The sequence below is a fragment of the Orcinus orca genome, chromosome 11 (genome assembly GCF_937001465.1).
Source record: "Orcinus orca chromosome 11, mOrcOrc1.1, whole genome shotgun sequence".
In the NCBI taxonomy this organism is placed as follows: domain Eukaryota; kingdom Metazoa; phylum Chordata; class Mammalia; order Artiodactyla; family Delphinidae; genus Orcinus; species Orcinus orca.
In genome coordinates this window covers 17,738,285-17,758,653 of record NC_064569.1, presented here as the reverse complement: position 1 = coordinate 17,758,653, position 20,369 = coordinate 17,738,285, and the positions used below count along the sequence as shown (strand labels likewise).

At 37.7% G+C, this 20,369-nt stretch overlaps 1 protein-coding gene across 2 annotated transcripts in view; it reads left to right on the top strand.

Annotated features, from left to right (window-relative positions):
- Positions 1 to 20,369, top strand: part of ST8SIA1 (ST8 alpha-N-acetyl-neuraminide alpha-2,8-sialyltransferase 1) — a 155,748-nt gene that overhangs the window by 125,952 nt on the left and 9,427 nt on the right. Inside the window, exon 5 of one of the 2 annotated variants that reach the window (XM_049694229.1) lies at positions 1,094 to 1,696. The exons of the other annotated variant lie outside the window; for it this stretch is intronic. Within the exon in view, the coding sequence (XP_049550186.1) occupies positions 1,094 to 1,307 (214 nt within the window). The 3' untranslated portion in view covers positions 1,308 to 1,696. Of the gene's footprint in view, positions 1 to 1,093; positions 1,697 to 20,369 lie in introns of those variants that run through there. 2 annotated transcript variants of the gene reach the window in all.

Sequence of the window (20,369 nt, the reverse complement as noted above, 5' to 3'; positions counted from 1 at the left end):
AGATATTTCCATATGCTTTCCCATGATTATCAAATACACTCTCTAGTGGCTTTTGGGATTTGTAAATGATTAGTTAATAATGATTTCATTTTTAAAAATTCTCATCAAGAGGTCTCCCCAGATTAGTCATATTTTTGAGGCAATATCAAGCATTCAACCTGCCTAGTCATCCAGCTAAAGGCAGGTGGAACATTTATTCTTCTATTTCTTCAGATCAGTCAGTGGGCTGCACAGTGATAGCAAGTGCCCTTTGCCCTCAGCTCTTTCCTGGCTCTCATCCCTCTCACCACCCCCTTTCCAGAACCTAGTAGAAAAGGATCCCTTCATTCACATCCTCCCCACATTTTCAGTTTGAGTTGAGTTTATGCCACAGAAGAGAAATGCAAGTTATTTTCTTGCATATTTTCTTGCATTACTTCACAACCTTTCAATTGTGAAGTAATCAAAGAAATAGAGACTCTAATAACATTAAAACATATAATTTAGATGTATGATAATGATTTTATTGGCAAAATTCTAAACTGAATAATAATTGAATAATGGAATATATCATTAAATAAATGTGATACCTAGAATAAATGTGCAGTACATTAAAAATGTTCATGCAAATGCAAATGATTCCATTAATTGTTTTAAATTACATTATGGAGGGCACAGATAAATTCTTTGTGATAAAATAATTTTACAATATTTTGGAGAGTTATCATTCTCTTATAAAACTTTGATTATATTTAGCTTTTTTCTTTTTTATTATAGAAACGATTCTTTGATAGTCCCTTTCTGCTCTCAATAAATCTCTGGCAAACTACATGAAATTGACCATTTTCACTGACCCTTATTCTGTTATTTCTAAGTGTTCACTGATAGTTTGGAATATCAGTCACATATTTAATTTTTTTCACAAAATAAAGAAAAATGACAAATGTACAGTTATACTCATTTCAGTATTCTAGCAATGCCTGGATAAACACGTGCTAGCCATATCCTGCCTAGGAAGTGGCTTTTCTGTTCATTTATAACTTGTTTCCTTGACAGTAATGTTTACTTCTCTAGAGTTCTTTAAGAATCGGTTTCTCATTACTTGTTCTTGCAGAGAGGAGAGGAAGAATGGTGATGGTGAAGATGCTGATGATGGTGATGATGATGATGGTGTTGATAGTGATGATGATGATAATGGTGATTATGATGATGATGGTGATGGCGATCATGGCGATGATGGTGGTGATGATGATGATAAAGCAAAAATTATAAGAATTCTTATGTGCCGGGCACTATTCAAGGTGCATCACGCGTATGAACTCACCTAGATCTCACAGCAACCGTATAACTAGGTGCTCTTGTTATCTCCATTTTTTCCAGAGGAGAAAAATTGAGGCATAAAGAGATGAAGTAACTTGCTTAAGGTTGCGTAGTTTGCCTGTGGAAGAGGCTGAATGTTCAGTCTTCTCCAAGTACCCTCTCTACCATTGGAAGCCACATTTGAGACCACCATCTATATTAAAATTTTTTGTGAGACACAAATACGGTAATATCTATTGGCTTCTAAAATGGGATCTGTTTTTTAAAATATAAGATTATTGCTTTGTGCCAACATTGCCCTATTTTTTTACCTAAAAGGTGACATTCCACAGATTAGAATATACCTCACCTAATTTTATATGTCTTAAAATAAATCTATATCTGTTTTTAAAGTTTACTGTGGCTTTAATTTCATATGGAATTTTAAAGAAATAAATATAATTGCTCTTTTGAGAACTACAAAAGGGAGAAACCACAAAAGAAGAACACCTATGGTCAGAAAAACAAGCACAGTTTTATTTGTCTCGAAAAACAATGAAATTTTTCTAAATGCTTCGTGAGATTGAAAAATGATTATATGATTCTTAGAGGGTTTGATGTTTGTTGAAAATGATCATATTCTGTTTACAAGAAAATGACCTAGCTTCTAATGAGAGATTTGTATTTAAGAGTGCTATTCATTTTCTAATTACCCATTTTCCGGTTTAAGACTGGGGTGAGGCGGGGATGGTTTGCATAAAAACCAGTGAAAGAAGATGTTGCTTGACAAATGTGAAGGCAATCAAAAGTATCTCTTGTATTTTCTTAGTATTCCTGGGAAAAAAAAATTTCCTGGGAATAATTTTGTGTTTTGTCCTGTAGCATATTTTGGAATGCATTCTGTGACAAAGATGCAAAAATGCTTAAAAATTCACTCATTCCTGTATGCATTTATACAGAATGAATGCCTACACTGTGTCAGGCACAGTATTTGGCTTAGAGAATACAAAGATAAAGGAATTAGCCTTTTTTGAAGGAATCAGTAAAGGAGCCGTAAGGAGAAAATTACATGACAAGGTAGTAAGTACCTTGATAAAACTAAAGTGCTAAAAGGCACAAAGTTAGCTACCTAATCCCGGCTTGGGGTCATGGAAAACTCTCTAGCAGGTGCCATGAGTTGATTCCTGAAAGATTACTAGGAATTAACAGGGCAATGGGGGTGTTCACTTCAGACAGAAGGCATAACATGTACAATGGCTTGGAGGCGTGAGTGGGCATGGCCCATCTGAGGAACAGCAGGTAATTGGGCTGGGCTGGGCAAAGGCAGAGAGTGCTGATGAGCAATAGCAAAAAAGAGAGGCTGCAGAGGTAGGCAGGGGTTATCCAGAATTGCCTGGACAAGTTGAGGGCAAGCCATTGAAGAGCTCCTCCTTGACGGGGGATTGACATGGTCAGGTTGGGGCTTGGGACAATGACTTGGGGAGCCTTGAGAAGGATGTGTTGGAGACTGAGAGATCAATTTGGATGTTGTTGCTATGATACAGAGGAAGATTGAGGATGATCTGAAATAAAACTGTGGCATTGAGGATATGCATTAGTTAGGGTGGGCTAATTGCTATAAAAAACTACTGCAAATCTTCATGGCTTGATACAATAAAGTATCCTTTCTCACTCACATGTAATTTGAGGGCACCTGAGGAAGAGGAAGGGTTCTGCTCCATGCTGTCATTTATGAACCTAAACTTCTTCTATCCAGTGGTTCCACCATTCCCCTGGGGCCATAGAGTCCTTGACTGTGTCTGCTTTATTTTGTGTTACTGACAGAGGAAGGACTAGGGCAGGTGGATATTGAATATTGGGGAGAGAGATTTTAGGGTCCAGGCTGAAGTGTCATACAGCAGTTCTGTCCAGAACACATCACATGGCTCTGCCCAGCCACAAGGAATTCTGGTAAGTAGTCCTCTTGCATGCTCTGGAGGAAAACAAGATGGTTTTGATGAGCACATGCCCATGTTCAACTGTTTTTGATCTGTAGAATGTCCGTTTCATGTGGCTCAACCTGTAAGTAATAGAGACAAGAAAGTACACTCAAAAGATGTTATAAAAAGGAAACTTAGTGACCAGTTGGGTACAGAAGCTGTGAGAAGGGGAAGAATACATGTTTTAAGGCTGGGTTCAGTCACTGGTGAATGGTTGTACCATTTGTTCAGTTAAGGAATATGGTTGTTGCAAAAGATAACAGAGGGAAGATGCTGAGTTTGAGATGCTTCCTGCAGATCTCCACAGGACTTGCTGCCTCATTTTCTTTAGACCTCTGCTAAAATGTCACTCTAAATAAAATAGCAACACCTCACCCTCTCTTTCCTATCATCCTACTTTATTTTCTTCATGGAACTCCCCAAATCATGTTCATTTTTGTTTATTGGGTATCTCTTCTCACTCAAATGAAGGATCTTAGGGAGCAGAGACTTTGTTTATGTTGTTCACTGCTCTATCCTATATTGCATAGAACAATGCCTGGCACATAACAGGTACTCAATAAATAATTGTTGAGTGTGTAAATGAATCAAAGTGGAAATGACCAGCAGTCTATTGGTTGTAATAATAAATGCTAATATTTATTGAGTGTTGACAATGGGACAGATACGGTTCTAAATACTTTGCAAGTATTAATTCATGTGAGAAAGCATCCCTATAAGCTAGATACAACTAATATCTCTGTTTTACAGATGAAGAAACTGAAGTACATACAGCTGAAGAAACTAAACCATGCTCACAATGTTAGTTAGAGAGGAGATTCCAATGTAGGTGTTAGGGCTTCAGAGTTTACGCTCTTAACCATTATGCTGTTCTGCCACATAATTTTGGAATGTTTGAGTACCGGGCTGGAGCCAGAGATCAGGAAATCATCAACATGAATTTAGATGTGAGTAGAGGTCAACCTATCCCTTGAAATTTTTTTTCAGACTGACCTGCAACTCCTATCCTGTATCAGCCAGAGAGTTCAATGCTGTCCCCAATATTTTGGGAATTTCCATAAGCTTAAATTTACATGATCATTGTTTATTGCAATTACCTGTTTCCTTCAGTTTACTTGTCACCTCATCTCATCTCCTGTGACTGGTCTCTTGCTGCTCCACATCAGTGTAGACATGGATTAAAGCTTTCTTTCCTTAACTTTTCCAAAATACTGTTCCCAAAGGCATAATGCATGTGTAGCAAAATGTATAGAAGGTTTGAGGTACGAGAGCGGAGACACTGAAAAACTATCAAGCAAAGAATATAAAGATGGAACATCTGACATTTCTGTGCTTAAAAGTATTTGACCAGGGGCTTCCCTGGTGGCACAGTGGTTGAGAGTCCGCCTGCCCATGCAGGGGACACGGATTCGTGCCCCAGTCCGGGAGGATCCCACATGCTGCGGAGCGGCTAGGCCCGTGAGCCATGGCCGCTGAGCCTGCGTGTCTGGAGCCTGTGCTCCACAACGGGAGAGGCCCACAACAGTGAGAGGCCCGTGTACCGCAAAAAAAAAAAAAAAAAAGTATTTGACCACCATGTCACTGGGAAGGTCTCACTTGGTGTGTTACTGCTACTCTCTAGTATCCTGGGATGTTGTTACTCCTCATTTCTTTCTCCCTTCATCTCACCCTTTGGCTCTCCCTGCCCCCAAATTCCCATTAATTACGTATGCAGGAGTGGTTAGTTATCACTTATTTCCCTTTCTACTCCCAGGACATACTCTTAGAATTTCACCTTCAACACCCAAAGCACCCTCTACACTTAAACAAAGGGAATTCTGTTTCCAAAAAGGACTCTGGCATCAGTTGTTAAAATAGTGTTTTCCACCCATTACCAGTTTGGGTCCTAGTTTGGGAAATGAAAGTGAATGAAATCTCCCAGGGAGTATGGGTGACTTGAGATAAGAAGAAATCAGCTAGGCATGGAAAGAAAGAGATCAGGAAGCAGCTAGAGAAAGATGTACTTCTGAGAAAATTTTTGTTTGTTGTTAGTTTGTTTTAAGTGAGGAAGACTTGGCCAAGAGCTCACATGGGGGAAATGGGCCAGTGGAAGGGAATGGATGAAGATAAAGGGGATAAAGAGGGTAACATGGACCAGATCTTTGAGAAGGTGAGGAGTGTATCCCAGATCACAGGTGAATGAATTCATACGGGGCGGGAGGCATACATCTTCCCCTTAAGGAAAAGCTACACAGTGTGATTTAAAGAGCGTCGAATCACCAGTCAGATTGAGCTGAGTTGGAATCTGGAATCTACTATCTGCATTCCAGCTAGGAAGCTTCTCTAAAAGACTTAACTGCTCTGTTCCTCAATTTCCTCCTCAGCAGAAAAGAGATAATGCCCTCTTCATAGAATTACTACAAGGCTTAAATAAGATAACACGTGTTAAGCAAGAACATGATAATAGAATTTGTTGATTATTTCTGTAATTTGATTATAGGTCTTCCAATTTCTTATCTGAGACTATCACTCATTTCATCAACAAGAGACCAAATCTACTACATTTGTTTTTTCATCTGCTTCAAAGGGATTTTGTGGTTTCATGGTCTCATTGTCATTTGGAATTTTGATTAAGTTTTGAGGGTTGACTTGTTGTCAGCGGGCCAGACCTGGTCTGCATGACTGTTTAACTTAGCCATTCTTTTTCTTTTTAATTTGAAATCCTTTAGATGGGACACGTACATGCTATTTCTAGATCCGTTCCCTCTTGTCCTGTCCTTGGCCCCTGCGTATATTTTCCTAATCAGCTTAGCCCCTGGACACACTTGAGTTTTCAACCCATGATCTAAATTGATTTCTACTAAAATAGCTGATGCCACTGAAAACACGTGTGTTACTGAAACTCCAGGTAGCATTTTCTATCTTCGTTTCACTAGATCTCTTCTCAGCATCTAGCACTGTTGACAAACTTCTGAAACTCTTTTCTCTTCTGTTATTGAACACTTTCCTGGTGTCCCCTCACCTCGCTGCCCATCTACCTTTTGCTAGAATTCTACCCGCTTTGCCCACCATTTAAATGCTATATTTGTCAGTGTTTTATATGTTGGCCCATTGCTCTTCTGGGTGATCTTATGTCCAGAGCTCAGAAGGTCCAAAATTGAGTAATAATCTTTCCCCTCAAACCACCTTCTCTTGTGTTTTATATCATGATGAGAGGAGCCACCAGAATTGAAAACACCCTCGCACCTAGGAGGGACACAGATCTAACAACTGGTGCAGCATTCATACTAAATCAGCATGGACACTGCCCCTAGACCTCACCACTGCTTTCTAGTGATGTTAAGCCCTGGTCCTCCCAGTCACCAAAGTCAGTTTCTCTTTCCTCTCTTATAGCCCCTGGGGGAACACCCTTATCATCTCCCTCACAGAGGAAAAATGCTCTCCATTTTTCCTTATGAGTAAAATCTCAACCTTGATTGGCAGTAGGTCAATCTTTTTTTTTTTTTTTGCGGTACATGGGCCTCTCACTGTTGTGGCCTCTCCCATTGTGGATCACAGGCTCCGGACATGCAGGCTCAGCGGCCATGGCTCACGGGCCCAACCGTTCCGCGGCGTGTGGGATCTTCCCGGACCGGGGCACGAACCCGTGTCCCCTGCATCGGCAGGTGGACTGTCAACCACTGTGCCACCAGGGAAGCCCAGTAGGTCAATCTTTTATACTGCCCTGTGCACCAAGCTAGCCTCATCGCTAGCTACTCCCAAGGTGCTAAAGCTCTACCATATTAAATTATTTGCATTTTGCAGAAGTCCTCCTCTCTCCCCTCTGTGCCTTTGCCCACGCTGCTCTCTCAGGCAGGAATGCTTTCTCCTCAGTTCCATGTACATAGCCAACTTCTGCTCAGTCTTCAAAATTCAGTTCAGATATATCCGTCTCTGAAAGGCCTGTCCTAAATTTCTCTCCTCTTAGCCACATCCCCAGTTTAGGTTTGGAAGCTTCACCTTGCAAATATTTTTTAAAGTTTGCATTCTTAGGGCACGTTTTAATATGTACTATGTATGAAGGGAATAGCTTGGTATGAAGTGTTGTTTGCAATCTGGTAAAATATTTTCTTGTGGAAGAGGCACCCCTGTAGGATGAGAAGGTCCAGAGGAGGAAAGTATAGTAAATCAACACAAAAATCAATGTTCGTTGACAGAGGAAAAGGAAGCAACAGCTGGGTAAACAAACAGCTGCGCAAAGAGACAGAAAAATGACAGCAACCATGAACATGGCAGATAGTCCAAAATATTAAAAAAGCAAGTAAATAACAGGAGGAAATGAGTTAACATACTGGAAAATTGCTGAAACATTTGAACAGGAAGTAACTAATGAGAAAAGTGTTCAAATAAAAGTTACAGAGAAGAAAATTAGAACAAATATTCTGTGTAAAAGAAGTGAACTTTTAAAATGAAATATACTTAAAAGATAAATTGACTTGAAAACTTGTGACTCTTTTTGTAAATGTGGTTTATATGGTACAGACAACATTATAATAATATTAAAAACTTAAAAAGAATAAAATTACACCCTAGGCCTAATTTACTGGTGTGTTGAAAAAAGTAAACTAAAAACTCACAATTGTCTTACTTTACATTTATATGAATATTAAGCTGCCTGACCTTTCAAAAGGAAATATCTAATAACACAAGTAACACATAAATATATTCAGCTTCTAAAGAACAGAAGCATTCCAGATAAGGCTGGACCCTCTTTTACTGCCCTATACCCACTGCTCTCCCCAGAGGTAACCACTGTTTTGAGTTTATTGTGTATCCTTCCAACATTTTCCCATACATTTATATACATATGTGAAAATATGTATCTTTATCCTGTATGATAATCCACTATACAAATTGCTGTAGTAATTCTGCATCTTCATCATTTTCATGTAACATTTTGTCCTGGAAATATTTCTGCTTCCTTACAAATAGAGTCATGTTATTAAAGAATTGCCTTGTATTCATAGAGTGGACATACCACTGTTTTGCCATTCCCTGAGTGATGGACACTTAGGTTGTTTCTGATTTTCTGCATACTTCAGCAAACATTCATGAATATTAACTTGGTTCCATGTGCCAGACACCCTGTGCTCTAGATTTAGGGGTAGACAAAATAAAGTCCCCTTTATATACATTCAAGAGGATACAAACAATAAACAAAGATATATATATATCTTTGTTTACTATATATATGTAGTAAAATGTCATGTAGTGATAGGTATAATGGACAAATGCAACAAATGTGAGAGAGATGGGGGTGGTCAGGAAAGATTTATTTGATGTGCTTTCATTTGAGCCAAGACTTAAAAGAGAAGTGAGGGAGGTTCTATAAATATCAGAAGCACCCTCAGAGAAACGGAAGTGCTGGATCAGTAGGTGTGCATGTTGAAGATGCCAAATCACCTTCCAAACTGTAACAATTCATACTTCCATTTGAAGCATAAAGTACCCCTTTTTCATACTCTTTCTAATACGTGTTATTATCATGTTCCTTAACTTTTACCGATTGGATATGTAGAAAACAGTTATTTCACTGTAGTTTTAATTGTTACAGTTTTTAAAAATTGATATAAATGTATGATTTGAATGCTAGTGAGGTTGTGCATATGTTAATATGTATGTTGGCCCTTTGAATTTCCTCATCTCAGACTCGACAGCTCATTGTGCATTTGTCTATTGTATTATTTGTATATTATTGATTTTTATTGTTTGTATTCTGGATATTAATCCTTTGGGGGGTTTTTTGCTTTTTTTAAACATCTTTATTGGAGTATAATTGCTTTACAATGGTGTGTTAGTTTCTGCTGTATAACAAAATGAATCAGCTATACATATACATATATCCGCATATCTCCTCCCTCTTGCGTCTCCCTCCCACCCTCCCTATCCCACCCCTCTAGGTGGTCACAAAGCACCCAGCTGATCTCCCTGTGCTATGCAGCTGCTTCCCACTAGCTATCTATTTTACGCTTGGTAGTGTATATATGTCAGTGCCACTCTCTCACTTCGTCCCAGGTTACCCTTCCCCCTCCCCGTGTTCTCAAGTCCATTCTCCACATCTGCGTCTTTATTCTTGTCCTGCCTCTACGTTCTTCAGAACAACTTTTTATTTTTTCTTAGATTCCATAAATATGTGTTAGCACGCGGTTAATCCTTTGTTATGCATGTTGTAAACATTTTCTCTCAATCTGTTGCTTGTCTTATTAATTACATAACCTTTATCTTATAGAAATATTTAATTTTGAAGCAGTCATGTTTATCCATCTTTTCCTTTATGGATTTTGCTTTTAGTGCCTTATTTAACAAGGCCGTTTGTATCCCAAGGTCTTAAAAGTATTTTCTTATATTTTCTTCTAATTTTAGAATATATTTTTATTCCATCTGGAACTTAATTTTCTGAACACTATGAGGGAGGAATTTATCTTAGTTTCTATTATTTGGCTTGCCAGTTGTCCCAGTACAATTTATGGAAGTCAGTTTTTATGAATTGGTTTGAAATGTCACTTTCATCATATAGGAAATCCCTAAATATGCCTAGTTCCATTTTTAGACTCTTTATAGATTGTCTGCTCTTTCATGGATTCTGTTGTGTTTTTATTACTATAGTTTTATAATCAGTTTTGATATTTGGTAAGTTAAGTCCTTCCTGTATTCTTCTTTTATCTAAAATTGCCTTGAGTATGTATACTTGATTTACCTTTCATGTGAATTTTAGATTCATCATATAAAATTTTATTTTAAAATAATATTGGAATTTTGGTTGAGATTGCATTGAACCTATAAATTTATTTGGGGAGACCTCTTTCAGTATTCATTATTGTCTCCATAAAAATGTTATATATTTATTTTTAGGTTTCTTTCAAGGTGTTTGGGGACATGTTGCTATTACAAATAAACCTTTGATACTATGGGTTTTTTTAATATATGCTTGCTCTTGTGTAGGGAAACTATGGATTTTTTAAAGACTTTATTTTTTCAGAGCGGTTTTAGGTTTGCGGCAAAATTGAGAGGAAAGTACAAAGATTTCCCGTATGTGCCCAACCCCACACATGCCTAGCCTCCCCCATTATCAACATCTCCCACTAGAGGTACTTTTGTTACCATTGATGAACCTACATTAACACATTATAATCACCCAAAGTCCATAGTTTGCATTGCAGTTCAGTCTTGATATTGTACATTTTATGGGTTTGGACAAATGTATAGTGACATGTATCCATCATTACAGTATCATACAGAATATTTTCACTGCCCTAAAAATCCTCTATGCTCTACCTAGTCATCCCTCTCTCCTCCTCCAACCCCTGGCAACCACTGATCTTTATGTTATACTATATCTGTAGCTTTGCCTTTTCCAGAATGTCATGTAGTTGCAGTCATACAGTGTGTAGCCTTTTCAGATTGGCTTCTTTCACTTAATAATCTGCCTTTAAGGTTTCTCCCTGTCTTTTAATGGCTTCGTAGTTCATTTCATTTTAGTGTTGATCATATTCTGTTGGATTGAAATAATAGTTTCTTTATTCATTCACCTAGTAAGGACATCTTGGTTGCTCCCAAGTTTTGACAATTACGAATAAAGCTGCTATAAGTACATGTGTACAAGTTTTTATGTGGACATAAGTTTTCAACATCTTTGAGTTGAAGGAGCATGATTGCTGGATGGTGTGGTAAGAGTACGCTTAATTTTGTAAGAAACCACCAAACTGTCTTCCAAAGTGGCTGTACCATTTTGTATTCCCAACAGCAGTGAATGAGAATCCCTGTTATTTCACGTCCTCACAAGTATTTGGTGGTGTCAGTGTTCTGGATTTTGGCCGTCCTCATAGATGGGTAGTGGTATCTCATTGTTGCTTTCATTTGACTATTCCTGATAATGTGTGATGTGGAACATCTTTTCATATGATTATTTGCCATCTGGTGAGATGTCAGAGTCTTTGGCCCATTTTTTAATTGAGTTGTTTGTTTTCTTATTGTTGAGTTTTAACAGTTCTTTGTATATTTTAGATAACAGCTCTTTATCAGCTGCGTATTTTGCATATATTTTCTCCCAGGCTGTGGCTTGTCTTCTCATTCTCCTGACATTGTCTTTCACAGAGCAGAAGTTCTTAATTTTAATGAAGTCCAGCTTATCAATTATTTCTTTCATGGATTGTGCCGTTGGTGTTTTATCTAAAAAGTTATCGCCATACTCAAGGTCATCTAGATTTTCTCTTGAATTGTCTTCTAGGAGTTTTATAGTTTTGCATTTTACATTTAAGTTTATGTTCCATTTTGAGGTTTTTTTTTTTTTTTTTTTTTTTTGCTGTATGCGGGCCTCTCACTGTTGTGGCCTCTCCCGTGGTGGAGCACAGGCTCCGGACGCGCAGGCCCAGCGGCCATGGCTCACGGGCCCAGCCGCCCCGCGGCACGCGGGATCCTCCCAGACCGGGGCACGAACCCGCGTCCCCTGCATCGGCAGGCGGACTCTCAACCACTGTGCCACCAGGGAAGCCCCATTTTGAGTTAATTTTTGTGAAGAGTGTAAAGTCTGTGTCTAGATTCATTTTTTGGCATGTGGATGTCCACTTGCTCCAGCACCATTTGTTAAAACGACTGTCTTTGTTCCACTGTATTGCCTTTCCTCCTTTGCCAAAGATCACTTTGCTCCTTTGTCAAAGACCCACTGTATTTATGTGGGTCTATTTCTGGGCTCCCCATTCTGTTACATTGATCTATTTATTCTTTTACCAATTCCATACTGTCTTGATTTCTGTGCCTTTATAGTAAGTGTTGAAGTTGGGTAGTGTCAGTCCCCCAACTTCATTCTTCTCCTTCAATATTGTATTGGCTACTCTCAGTCTTTTGCCTCTCCATATAAATTTTAGAATCAATTTGTTGATATCCACAAAAGAACTTGCTGGGATTTTGATTGGGGTTGCACGGAATCTATAAATCAAGTTGGGAAGAACTGACATCTTGAGAATATTGAGTCTTCTTATTTGTAAACATGTGATGTCTCTCCATTTATTTAGTTCCTCGATTTTTATTTAGTTCATTAGAGTCTTGTAGTTTTCCTCGCACAGATCTTGTACGTATTTTGTTAGATTTATGCCTAAGTATTTCATTTGGGGGGTTGCTAGTATAAATTGTATTGTGTTTTTTATTTCAAATTCCACTTGTTATCCTGCAGCCTTATTAGTTCCAGGAGCATTTTCAATTCTTTCAGATTTTCTACATGTCATCTGAAAAGACAGTTTTATTTATTCCTTCTCAATCTGTATACCTTTCACTTCCTTTTCGTATCTAATTGTATTAACAATGACTTCCAGTATAATGTTGAAAGTAGTGGTGAGATCCTTGACTTGGAGACATCCTTGGCTTGTTCCCAACGTTAGTAGGAGGCCTTCAAGTTTCTCACCATAAAGTATTATGTTAGGTGTAGGTTTTTTATAGATATTTTTTAATCAAGCTGAGGAAGTTCTCTCCTAGTTTAACTATGGATTTTTAGAAGTTGATCTAGACTTTATTGGTTTTAATAAATAATTTTTCAGTTGGTTCTCTTATATATTCTAGACAGGTAATTATATCATCTGTAAATATTGACTTCCCCTTGTAAACATACTTGAAATATGTTTTCCAGTGCAGTATGTATATTTTTATGTGGTTGATGATCTGGACTTTATGATAATAATTGTTTTAATATATTTATGTATATATATCATACTATATATTTTCTTGTGTGACACAACGTGGTCATTTTAGAAACTTTCTATTCATGTTTAAAAATAATAGACATTTTAAAATTAAAGACTTAATTATGATTGTGGGTTTGTGAACACCTATCTATCTGAATTTTAAGCAGTTTTGCTAAATATATATATATATATATATATATATATATATATATTTTTTTTTTTTTTTTCCGTACGCGGGCCTCTCACTGTTGTGGCCTCTCCCGTTGCGGAGCACAGGCTCCGGACGCACAGGCTCTGCGGCCATGGCTCACGGGCCCAGCCGCTCCGCGGCATGTGGCATCTTCCCGGACCGGGGCACGAATCCGTGTCCCCTGCATCGGCAGGCAGACTCTCAACAACTGCGCCACTAGGGAAGCCCACTAAATATATTTTGAAACTATCTTGTTAGGTGCATAAAGTTTCTGGACTGTTACACTTTTGGGTGGTGTTGTTCATTGGATCAATAGACATTAGTTTATATTTTTAATTTATTTTATTGAAGTATAGTTGATTGACAATGTTTGTTAATTTTTGCTGTACAGCAAAGTGATTCAGTTATACACATATATATATTCTTTATTTTCTATTTTTATGATTTAAAAAATTTAATATCTGTTTTACCAAAATATTATGTGTATAATACATAGTTTTCAAGATCAAATAATATGACTGCTTTCAAATAGAAAGCAGGAATCTCCTGTCATACACTCCCACAAGAAATGTTTCAAGGCCTTCAACTTCTCTAGCTGATATTTCTCTTGTTACGTTTTAAAGCAGCATGCTTAATTGCAATTAAAATTTTTTTCCATTTATCTATAGATATTTTATGAAAAAATTAAGATTTTTCTCTCTTAAAGTGCTCCTCACAGCACCACTCCCCCATACACACTTACACTTTCTTGTTCTCTCAGTACAGATATATCACAATCAAATCAATAGTCAGTGCTTACCTTAGTGTCTATCTAAGTACTGTTCACATCTGAGACAAAAAGTCTATTACAAGTATTTAATATCCGCTTCAACTTTTAATTTTTCCCCAGAGTAAATAAAGGCTTTCCATGCAGCAGTCACTAATTCATCTCCAGACTCCCATTAGAGCTGCAAATCTTCTTTCATTACTGCCTACATGCTAGTCTGTCAGAGTCACTATTTTGTTGTTGAGACATCCTTTTATTTATTTATTCATTTATTTTTTTGTTAGCATGCGGTATTTGTTTTTCTCTTTCTGACTTACTTCACTCTGTATGACAGACTCTAGGTCCATCCACCTCACTACAAATAACTCAATTTCGTTTCTTTTTTTCTTTTTTGCCCTCTTTATTTTTGATTTTTTTTAACATCTTTACTGGAGGATAATTGCTTTACAATGGTGTGTTAGTTTCTGCTTTATAGCAAAGTGAATCAACTATACGTATACACACATCCCTATATCCCCTCCCTCTTGCGTCTCTCTCCCACCCTCCCTATCCCACCCCTCTAGGTGGTCGCAAAGCACCAATCACCCTGTGCTATGTGGCTGCTTCCCACTAGCTATCTATTTTACGTTTGGTAGTGTATACATGTCCATGCCACTCTCTCACTTTGTCACAGCTTACCCTTCCCCTTCCTCATATCCTCAAGTCCATTCTCTACATCTGCGCCTTTATTCCTGTCCTGCCCCTAGGTTCTTCAGAACCTTTTTTTTTTTTTTTTAGATTCCTTATATATGTGTTAACATACAGTATACGTTTTTCTCTTTCTGACTTACTTCACTCTGTATGACAGACTCTAGGTCCATCCACCTCACTACAAATAACTCAGTTTCTTTTTATGGCTGAGTAATATTCCACTGTATACATGTGCCACATCTTCTTTATCCATTCATCTGTCGATGGACACTTAGATTGCTTCCATGTCCTGGCTATTGTAAATAGAGCTGCAATGAACATTTTGGTACATGACTCTTTTTCAGTTATGGTTTTCTCAGGGTATATGACCAGTAGTGGGATTGCTGGGTCATTTGGTAGTTCTATTTTTAGTTTTTTAAGGAACCTTCATACTGTTCTCCATAGCGGCTGTATCAATTTACATTCCCACCAACAGTGCAAGAGGGTTCCCTTTTCTCCACACCCTCTCCAGAATTTATTGTTTGTAGATTTTTTGATGATGGCCATTCTGACTGGTGTGAGGTGATACCTCATTGTAGTTTTGACTTGCATTTCTCTAATGATTAGTGATGTTGAGCATCCTTTTATGTGTTTGTTGGCAATCTGTATATCTTCTTTGGAGCAATGTCTATTTAGGTCTTCTGCCCATTTTGGGATTGGGTTGTTTGTTTTTTTGATATTAAGCTGCATGAGCTGCTTGTAAATTTTGGAGATTAATCCTTTGTCAGTTGCTTCATTTGCAAATATTTTCTCCCATTCTGAGGGTTGTCTTTTCGTCTTGTTTATGGTTTCCTTTGCTGTGCAAAAGGTTTTAAGTTTCATTAGGTCCCATTTGTTTATTTTTGTTTTTATTTCCATTTCTCTAGGAGGTGGGTCAAAAAGGATCTTGCTGTGATTTATGTCAAAGGGTGTTCTTCCTCGGTTTTTCTCTAAGAGTTTGATAGTGTCTGGCCTTACATTTAGGTCTTTAATCCATTTTCAGTTTATTTTTGTGTATGGTGTTAGGGAGTGTTCTAACTTCATTCTTTTACATGTGGCTGTCCCAGTTTTCCCAGCACCGCTTATTGAAGAGGGTGTCTTTTCTCCATTGTATGTTCTTGCCTCCTTTATCAAAGTAAGGCAACCATATGTGTGTGGGTTTATCTCTGAGCTTTCTATCCTGTTCCATTGATCTATATTTCTCTTTTTGTGCCAGTACCATACTGTCTTGATGACTGTAGCTTTGTAGTATAGTCTGAAGTCCAGGAGCCTGATTCCTCCAGCTCTGTTTTTCTTTCTCAAAATTGCTTTGGCTATTTGGGGTCTTTTGTGTTTCCATACAAATTGTGAAATTTTTTGTTCTAGTTCTGTGAAAAATATCATTGGTAGTTTGATAGGGATTGCATTGAATCTGTAGATTGCTTTGGGTAGTAGAGTCATTTTCACAATATTGATTCTTCCAATCCAAGAACATGGTATATCTCTCCATCTATTTGTATCATCATTAATTTTTTTCATCAGTGTCATAGTTTTCTGCATACAGGTCTTTTGTCTCCTTAGGTAGGTTTATTCCTAGGTATTTTATTCTTTTTGTTGCAATGGTAAATGGGAGTGTTTCCTTAATTTCTGATTCAGATTTTTCATCATTAGTGTGTAGGAATGCAAGAGATTTCTGTGCAATTTTGTATCCTGCTACTTTACCAAATTCATTGATTAGCTCTAGTAGTTTTCTGGTAGCATCTTTAGGATTCTCTATGTATAAACATCCTTTTAGAAACTATCTTTTTCTCTCATAGAATCTGATTGATGGCTTTCTCAGCCTGCTGTGTAAACTGTCTTCCTGGAGATTTCCTTTACCAGAATCCATCTGTTGTTATATGTTCTAATTACTAACAGCTCTTTCTTATTACCTAAATTTTTTTTTCATTTTATAGCATCTAAGTCTTAGTTCATGGGTGCAAATATTAACTAATAATTAATATTTCTAAACAAACTAATTATAGACTTTTAAGAGTTTTCTTCTGCCTCTTTAATGATCTTGTTTTTTTCTGAGTTCTTTCGTTCTTCCATTCTGTTCTCTGACTTTCATGTTGGAGGCTTTCCTTCAATGTCTTCTGATCTTGACTGTCTGTTCTTGTTTGGAGACTGGAAGCTCTGTGCGGGGACTGGACCTGTTGACAGGTGGGCTTCACTCTCAGTTGAACAAAAGGTGGCAAGGTGGCTTTCTCTTGGGTGACTCCCAAGTGTCATAATCTACAGGTCTCTCTCTTGGCCCTCCATTGGCCTGGCTGCCAACACTGTATGAATTGAAAAGAATCCCCAGTTTCCTGTTGGCTGGGCCAGGTATCATCTGGGCACACAGCCACTGTTCCTCCCTAGAGGCTGACACTACCTCTCCACTACACACAGTGATAATTGGCCAGTGCAGGATTTTAGGGTTCGACCCACCTGCATGTTCCTGCTGCCCTATAATCTGAACAATAACCTTGTTGATTGTTCCAAGACACCCACCTTCTCCAGTATCTCCTGCCTTAAGGAATAGGGCACAACTATCTTTTAGAGTAATGCTTGGTAACTTAGTTTATGTTCTGCCTTCCTTCTATAAGCTTTCTGTTTTCAGAAGTATTCCAGATGTGGGGATTGACTGAAGGTTTGCCTTCTTTTCTTTTTTTTAGGATAAAGGTAGATTTTTTTTAAAAAACATCTTTTCTCTTATTTCTAGAGATTTGCTGGGGGGAGAGCTGGGCCCTTACCTTCCCTGATTCTATTCAGTTTGCACCTTGACTGGCAACCTGAAGCTGAACATTTTAACCTTTTATTAATCACAATTCCCTTTTATTGTCTGTATTTTTGTCCATTTTCATGTCAATATACCAATATATTTAGACTATAATGTTGTCAGTATTAACATTCTGTTTGTCATGTTGGCTGAAAATATTTTTTGGAGTCATTTCCTTTTTTTATTTCAGTTATGTTCTTTTTTGTCGTAATGAAATTTCACATCTTAACATAATCAATTTTGTCAATATTTTCCTTTGTAGAAGATATTTTGTAAATGATAAGTTCACAATTGTTTTCGTTAGTTTTTCTTTTCTTTATGTAGACTTTAAATATTTATCTTACGTATCTTGAAATTTTAAAGAAATTTCTTGTCAAGTATGAATCTGTCCCCCCTCAAATTTTCAAATTGTTAACTAGTTATCTTGACGTTGTTTATTAACTAATTTAAAAAATTTCATCATTGTTTCTATTATCACATATTAAATTCATTTGTAAAATGTGCTATATTTCTGTACTTTGTGTTATATTTTTCTATTGTGTGCACATATTCTTTATATATTAATCACTTCTATTTTTAATACTTTATTGACTGGTCAGTTTCATTTTTCTTCTTTTTCAATTATTATTTAATAGTTTTCCATTCATACAGTATAGAACAATTCTGAGCTATTCTGAAGAATGAGGTAGATAAAAATAATAAAACATAATATATAAGCTGGTTTTTTAACCATGCCAATAAAATTAGGAGTACAGTAAATCCAAGATGTGTGTTCCTTTTCAAAGTTAAAACTCAAGGAAGGAAAACTGCCTTCTTCAAGAATAATCAGTCAGCTTTAAGACAGGGAACATAAAATCAATTGCCTTGATTTTATTGGAGCTGTCTGTAATTCTCATTAGTATGTAGTCCACTACAAAAATAAGGAGAAGTTCCTTCAGCCAGAAGAGCCCTGTGGAATAGAAACCATTCTGCACAGCAGTAAGGAGGGAATGGAAGCAAGAAAGGGAATAAGCAGAAGTGTAGTAACTGTTCTAGGATGTTGATGGTGAAATGAGAGAACTAGAGGGTAGCTCTGGGAACACTCTAGGCATATGTTGAATTTTCTTTTATTAAGTTAGAGCCATGTTTAGAAGATAGAAGGGAATAATTCAGCAGAGATGGAGAGGTTGATTGTTTTAAAGAGGGGAGACCCACTAGGGAATGTGAAACAGCCTGTTTCACAGAGGAGAAGACTCAGAGAGGAAGAAGGAGCAAGGACAAAATTAGAAGATGTAAAGAAAGAGATGCTGAGGGAAAGGTGCCGAGAGTTAGATAGCTTACATTGATGGTGTCGATCTTCTAAATAAGTATAGCCTCTGGACACGTGCATCAGAATCAGCAGGGAATGCTGGGTAAAAATTCAACTCCCTGTATCACTCTCATCAGAATCTAGGAATCGGTGATACAGGTTATTCTAACTAAAGTTTGAGAAGCATAGTTCAGATGAAGTAGGAAGTTATCTGCAGGGTGTATCTACACGATTGGGAAAGTGTTAGCGAGCAGCAAATGTGGGCGGGCAGTGGAGAGAATAAAAGAATTATTAAGCAGAGCCTATTGAAGTTGGGAAGCAGGAGCCTGTGTTGGAGAGGCTCGCCCAGCTCCACAGTAGGGATCAGTGTCTTCCATGCCTTCTTTTAGGGTAAAGTTATTGCACCTAAAAACCCTGTTGTCGCTCCTCTGTCAGAGCCCAGGGAAAATTGCTAAGGCAGGCTGCTGAATCGAGGACATGAAGAAAACTTGAGGAATTTCCCTTCCTTTGGGCTTAAGAAGAACATCTTTCTTGGCAGGCAGAGTTCATAACACTGAATGCGACATAAAATCCTGTGGATTTGTGTATTCAGAGTTTCAGTTTCACATATTTCTGATGAGCCCTGCCAACCTGTCAGGCCAGACTTCCCTCCGCTGGTAGTGGCTCAATTCCATTCTCAAATGCTGCTTCTTCACCTGCACGTAACCCAAGACAGGTGACTTCCGTTTGTGAAAGAACAAGAAGTTACATGGCACTCACTGTCTTTTTGTCTTTTTTCACTTGAGCTACGTCAGCAGCCTCTTAACTGGTCTCCAGGCCACCAGCCTCTTCCTTCCCCAGATCACCAGAGTCACTTTTTTTGACACAGATTGACAACTAAACAAATGATGAAATATTTGTAATCCAGATAGTAAGTGCTCTAAGTACTCACTTCTGTGAAGGTTCTCAGTCATCACAGAGTGCAGCCCAAACAAATTAGAGACACAAGGGTTTTTGCAACATACCTCATCTCCCATCACTGCCTCCACAATCCCTGTCTCGCTCGTTCCAGGGACACAGAATACTCATCATTGTTTCAGGACACTGCACCCTTGCCTATGACCAAAGTGTCCTTTATAGTTTAGTGGTTGTTCTTCCTGTTGTTCCCCTAAGGAGATGTATTTAAATGTCATCCCCTCTCTGTAGCTTTCCTGGAACCCACTCTGTCTCCCAAGGCAGAATTATTTTTTCATCTGTATTCCATAGTAATTTATACAAATATCAACGGTTGTACTTAGAACATTATATTGTGCTCACTTATATTTTTGTTTCACAATTGGACTGGAATTTCCTGAGATCAAAACTTGGGTCATTAAAATTTTACTTCCCCAATGCCTGATGCATAGGATGTGTATCATTAATTTTAGCTGAATACATTTGAATCAGAGATCCTCTTTCTATGTAATCCAAACTGAAAGAACATAGGAAAGCATTGGAGCAAGCAATATGGGCAACGCTTAGTAGCATTTTATAATAGAGACAAGTCTTTCTTTTTCCATGTATTATTATAATATAGCATTCACTGATTAAGCTGCATACTTATAGAATTTCAATGGTAAGAAGTATCTTAGAAGTGATTCCTTTGATTTGCAGATGAGAAAACCAGTCCTGTGCTTACGTCTACCACACAAATAGCTTTTATCAAAAGCC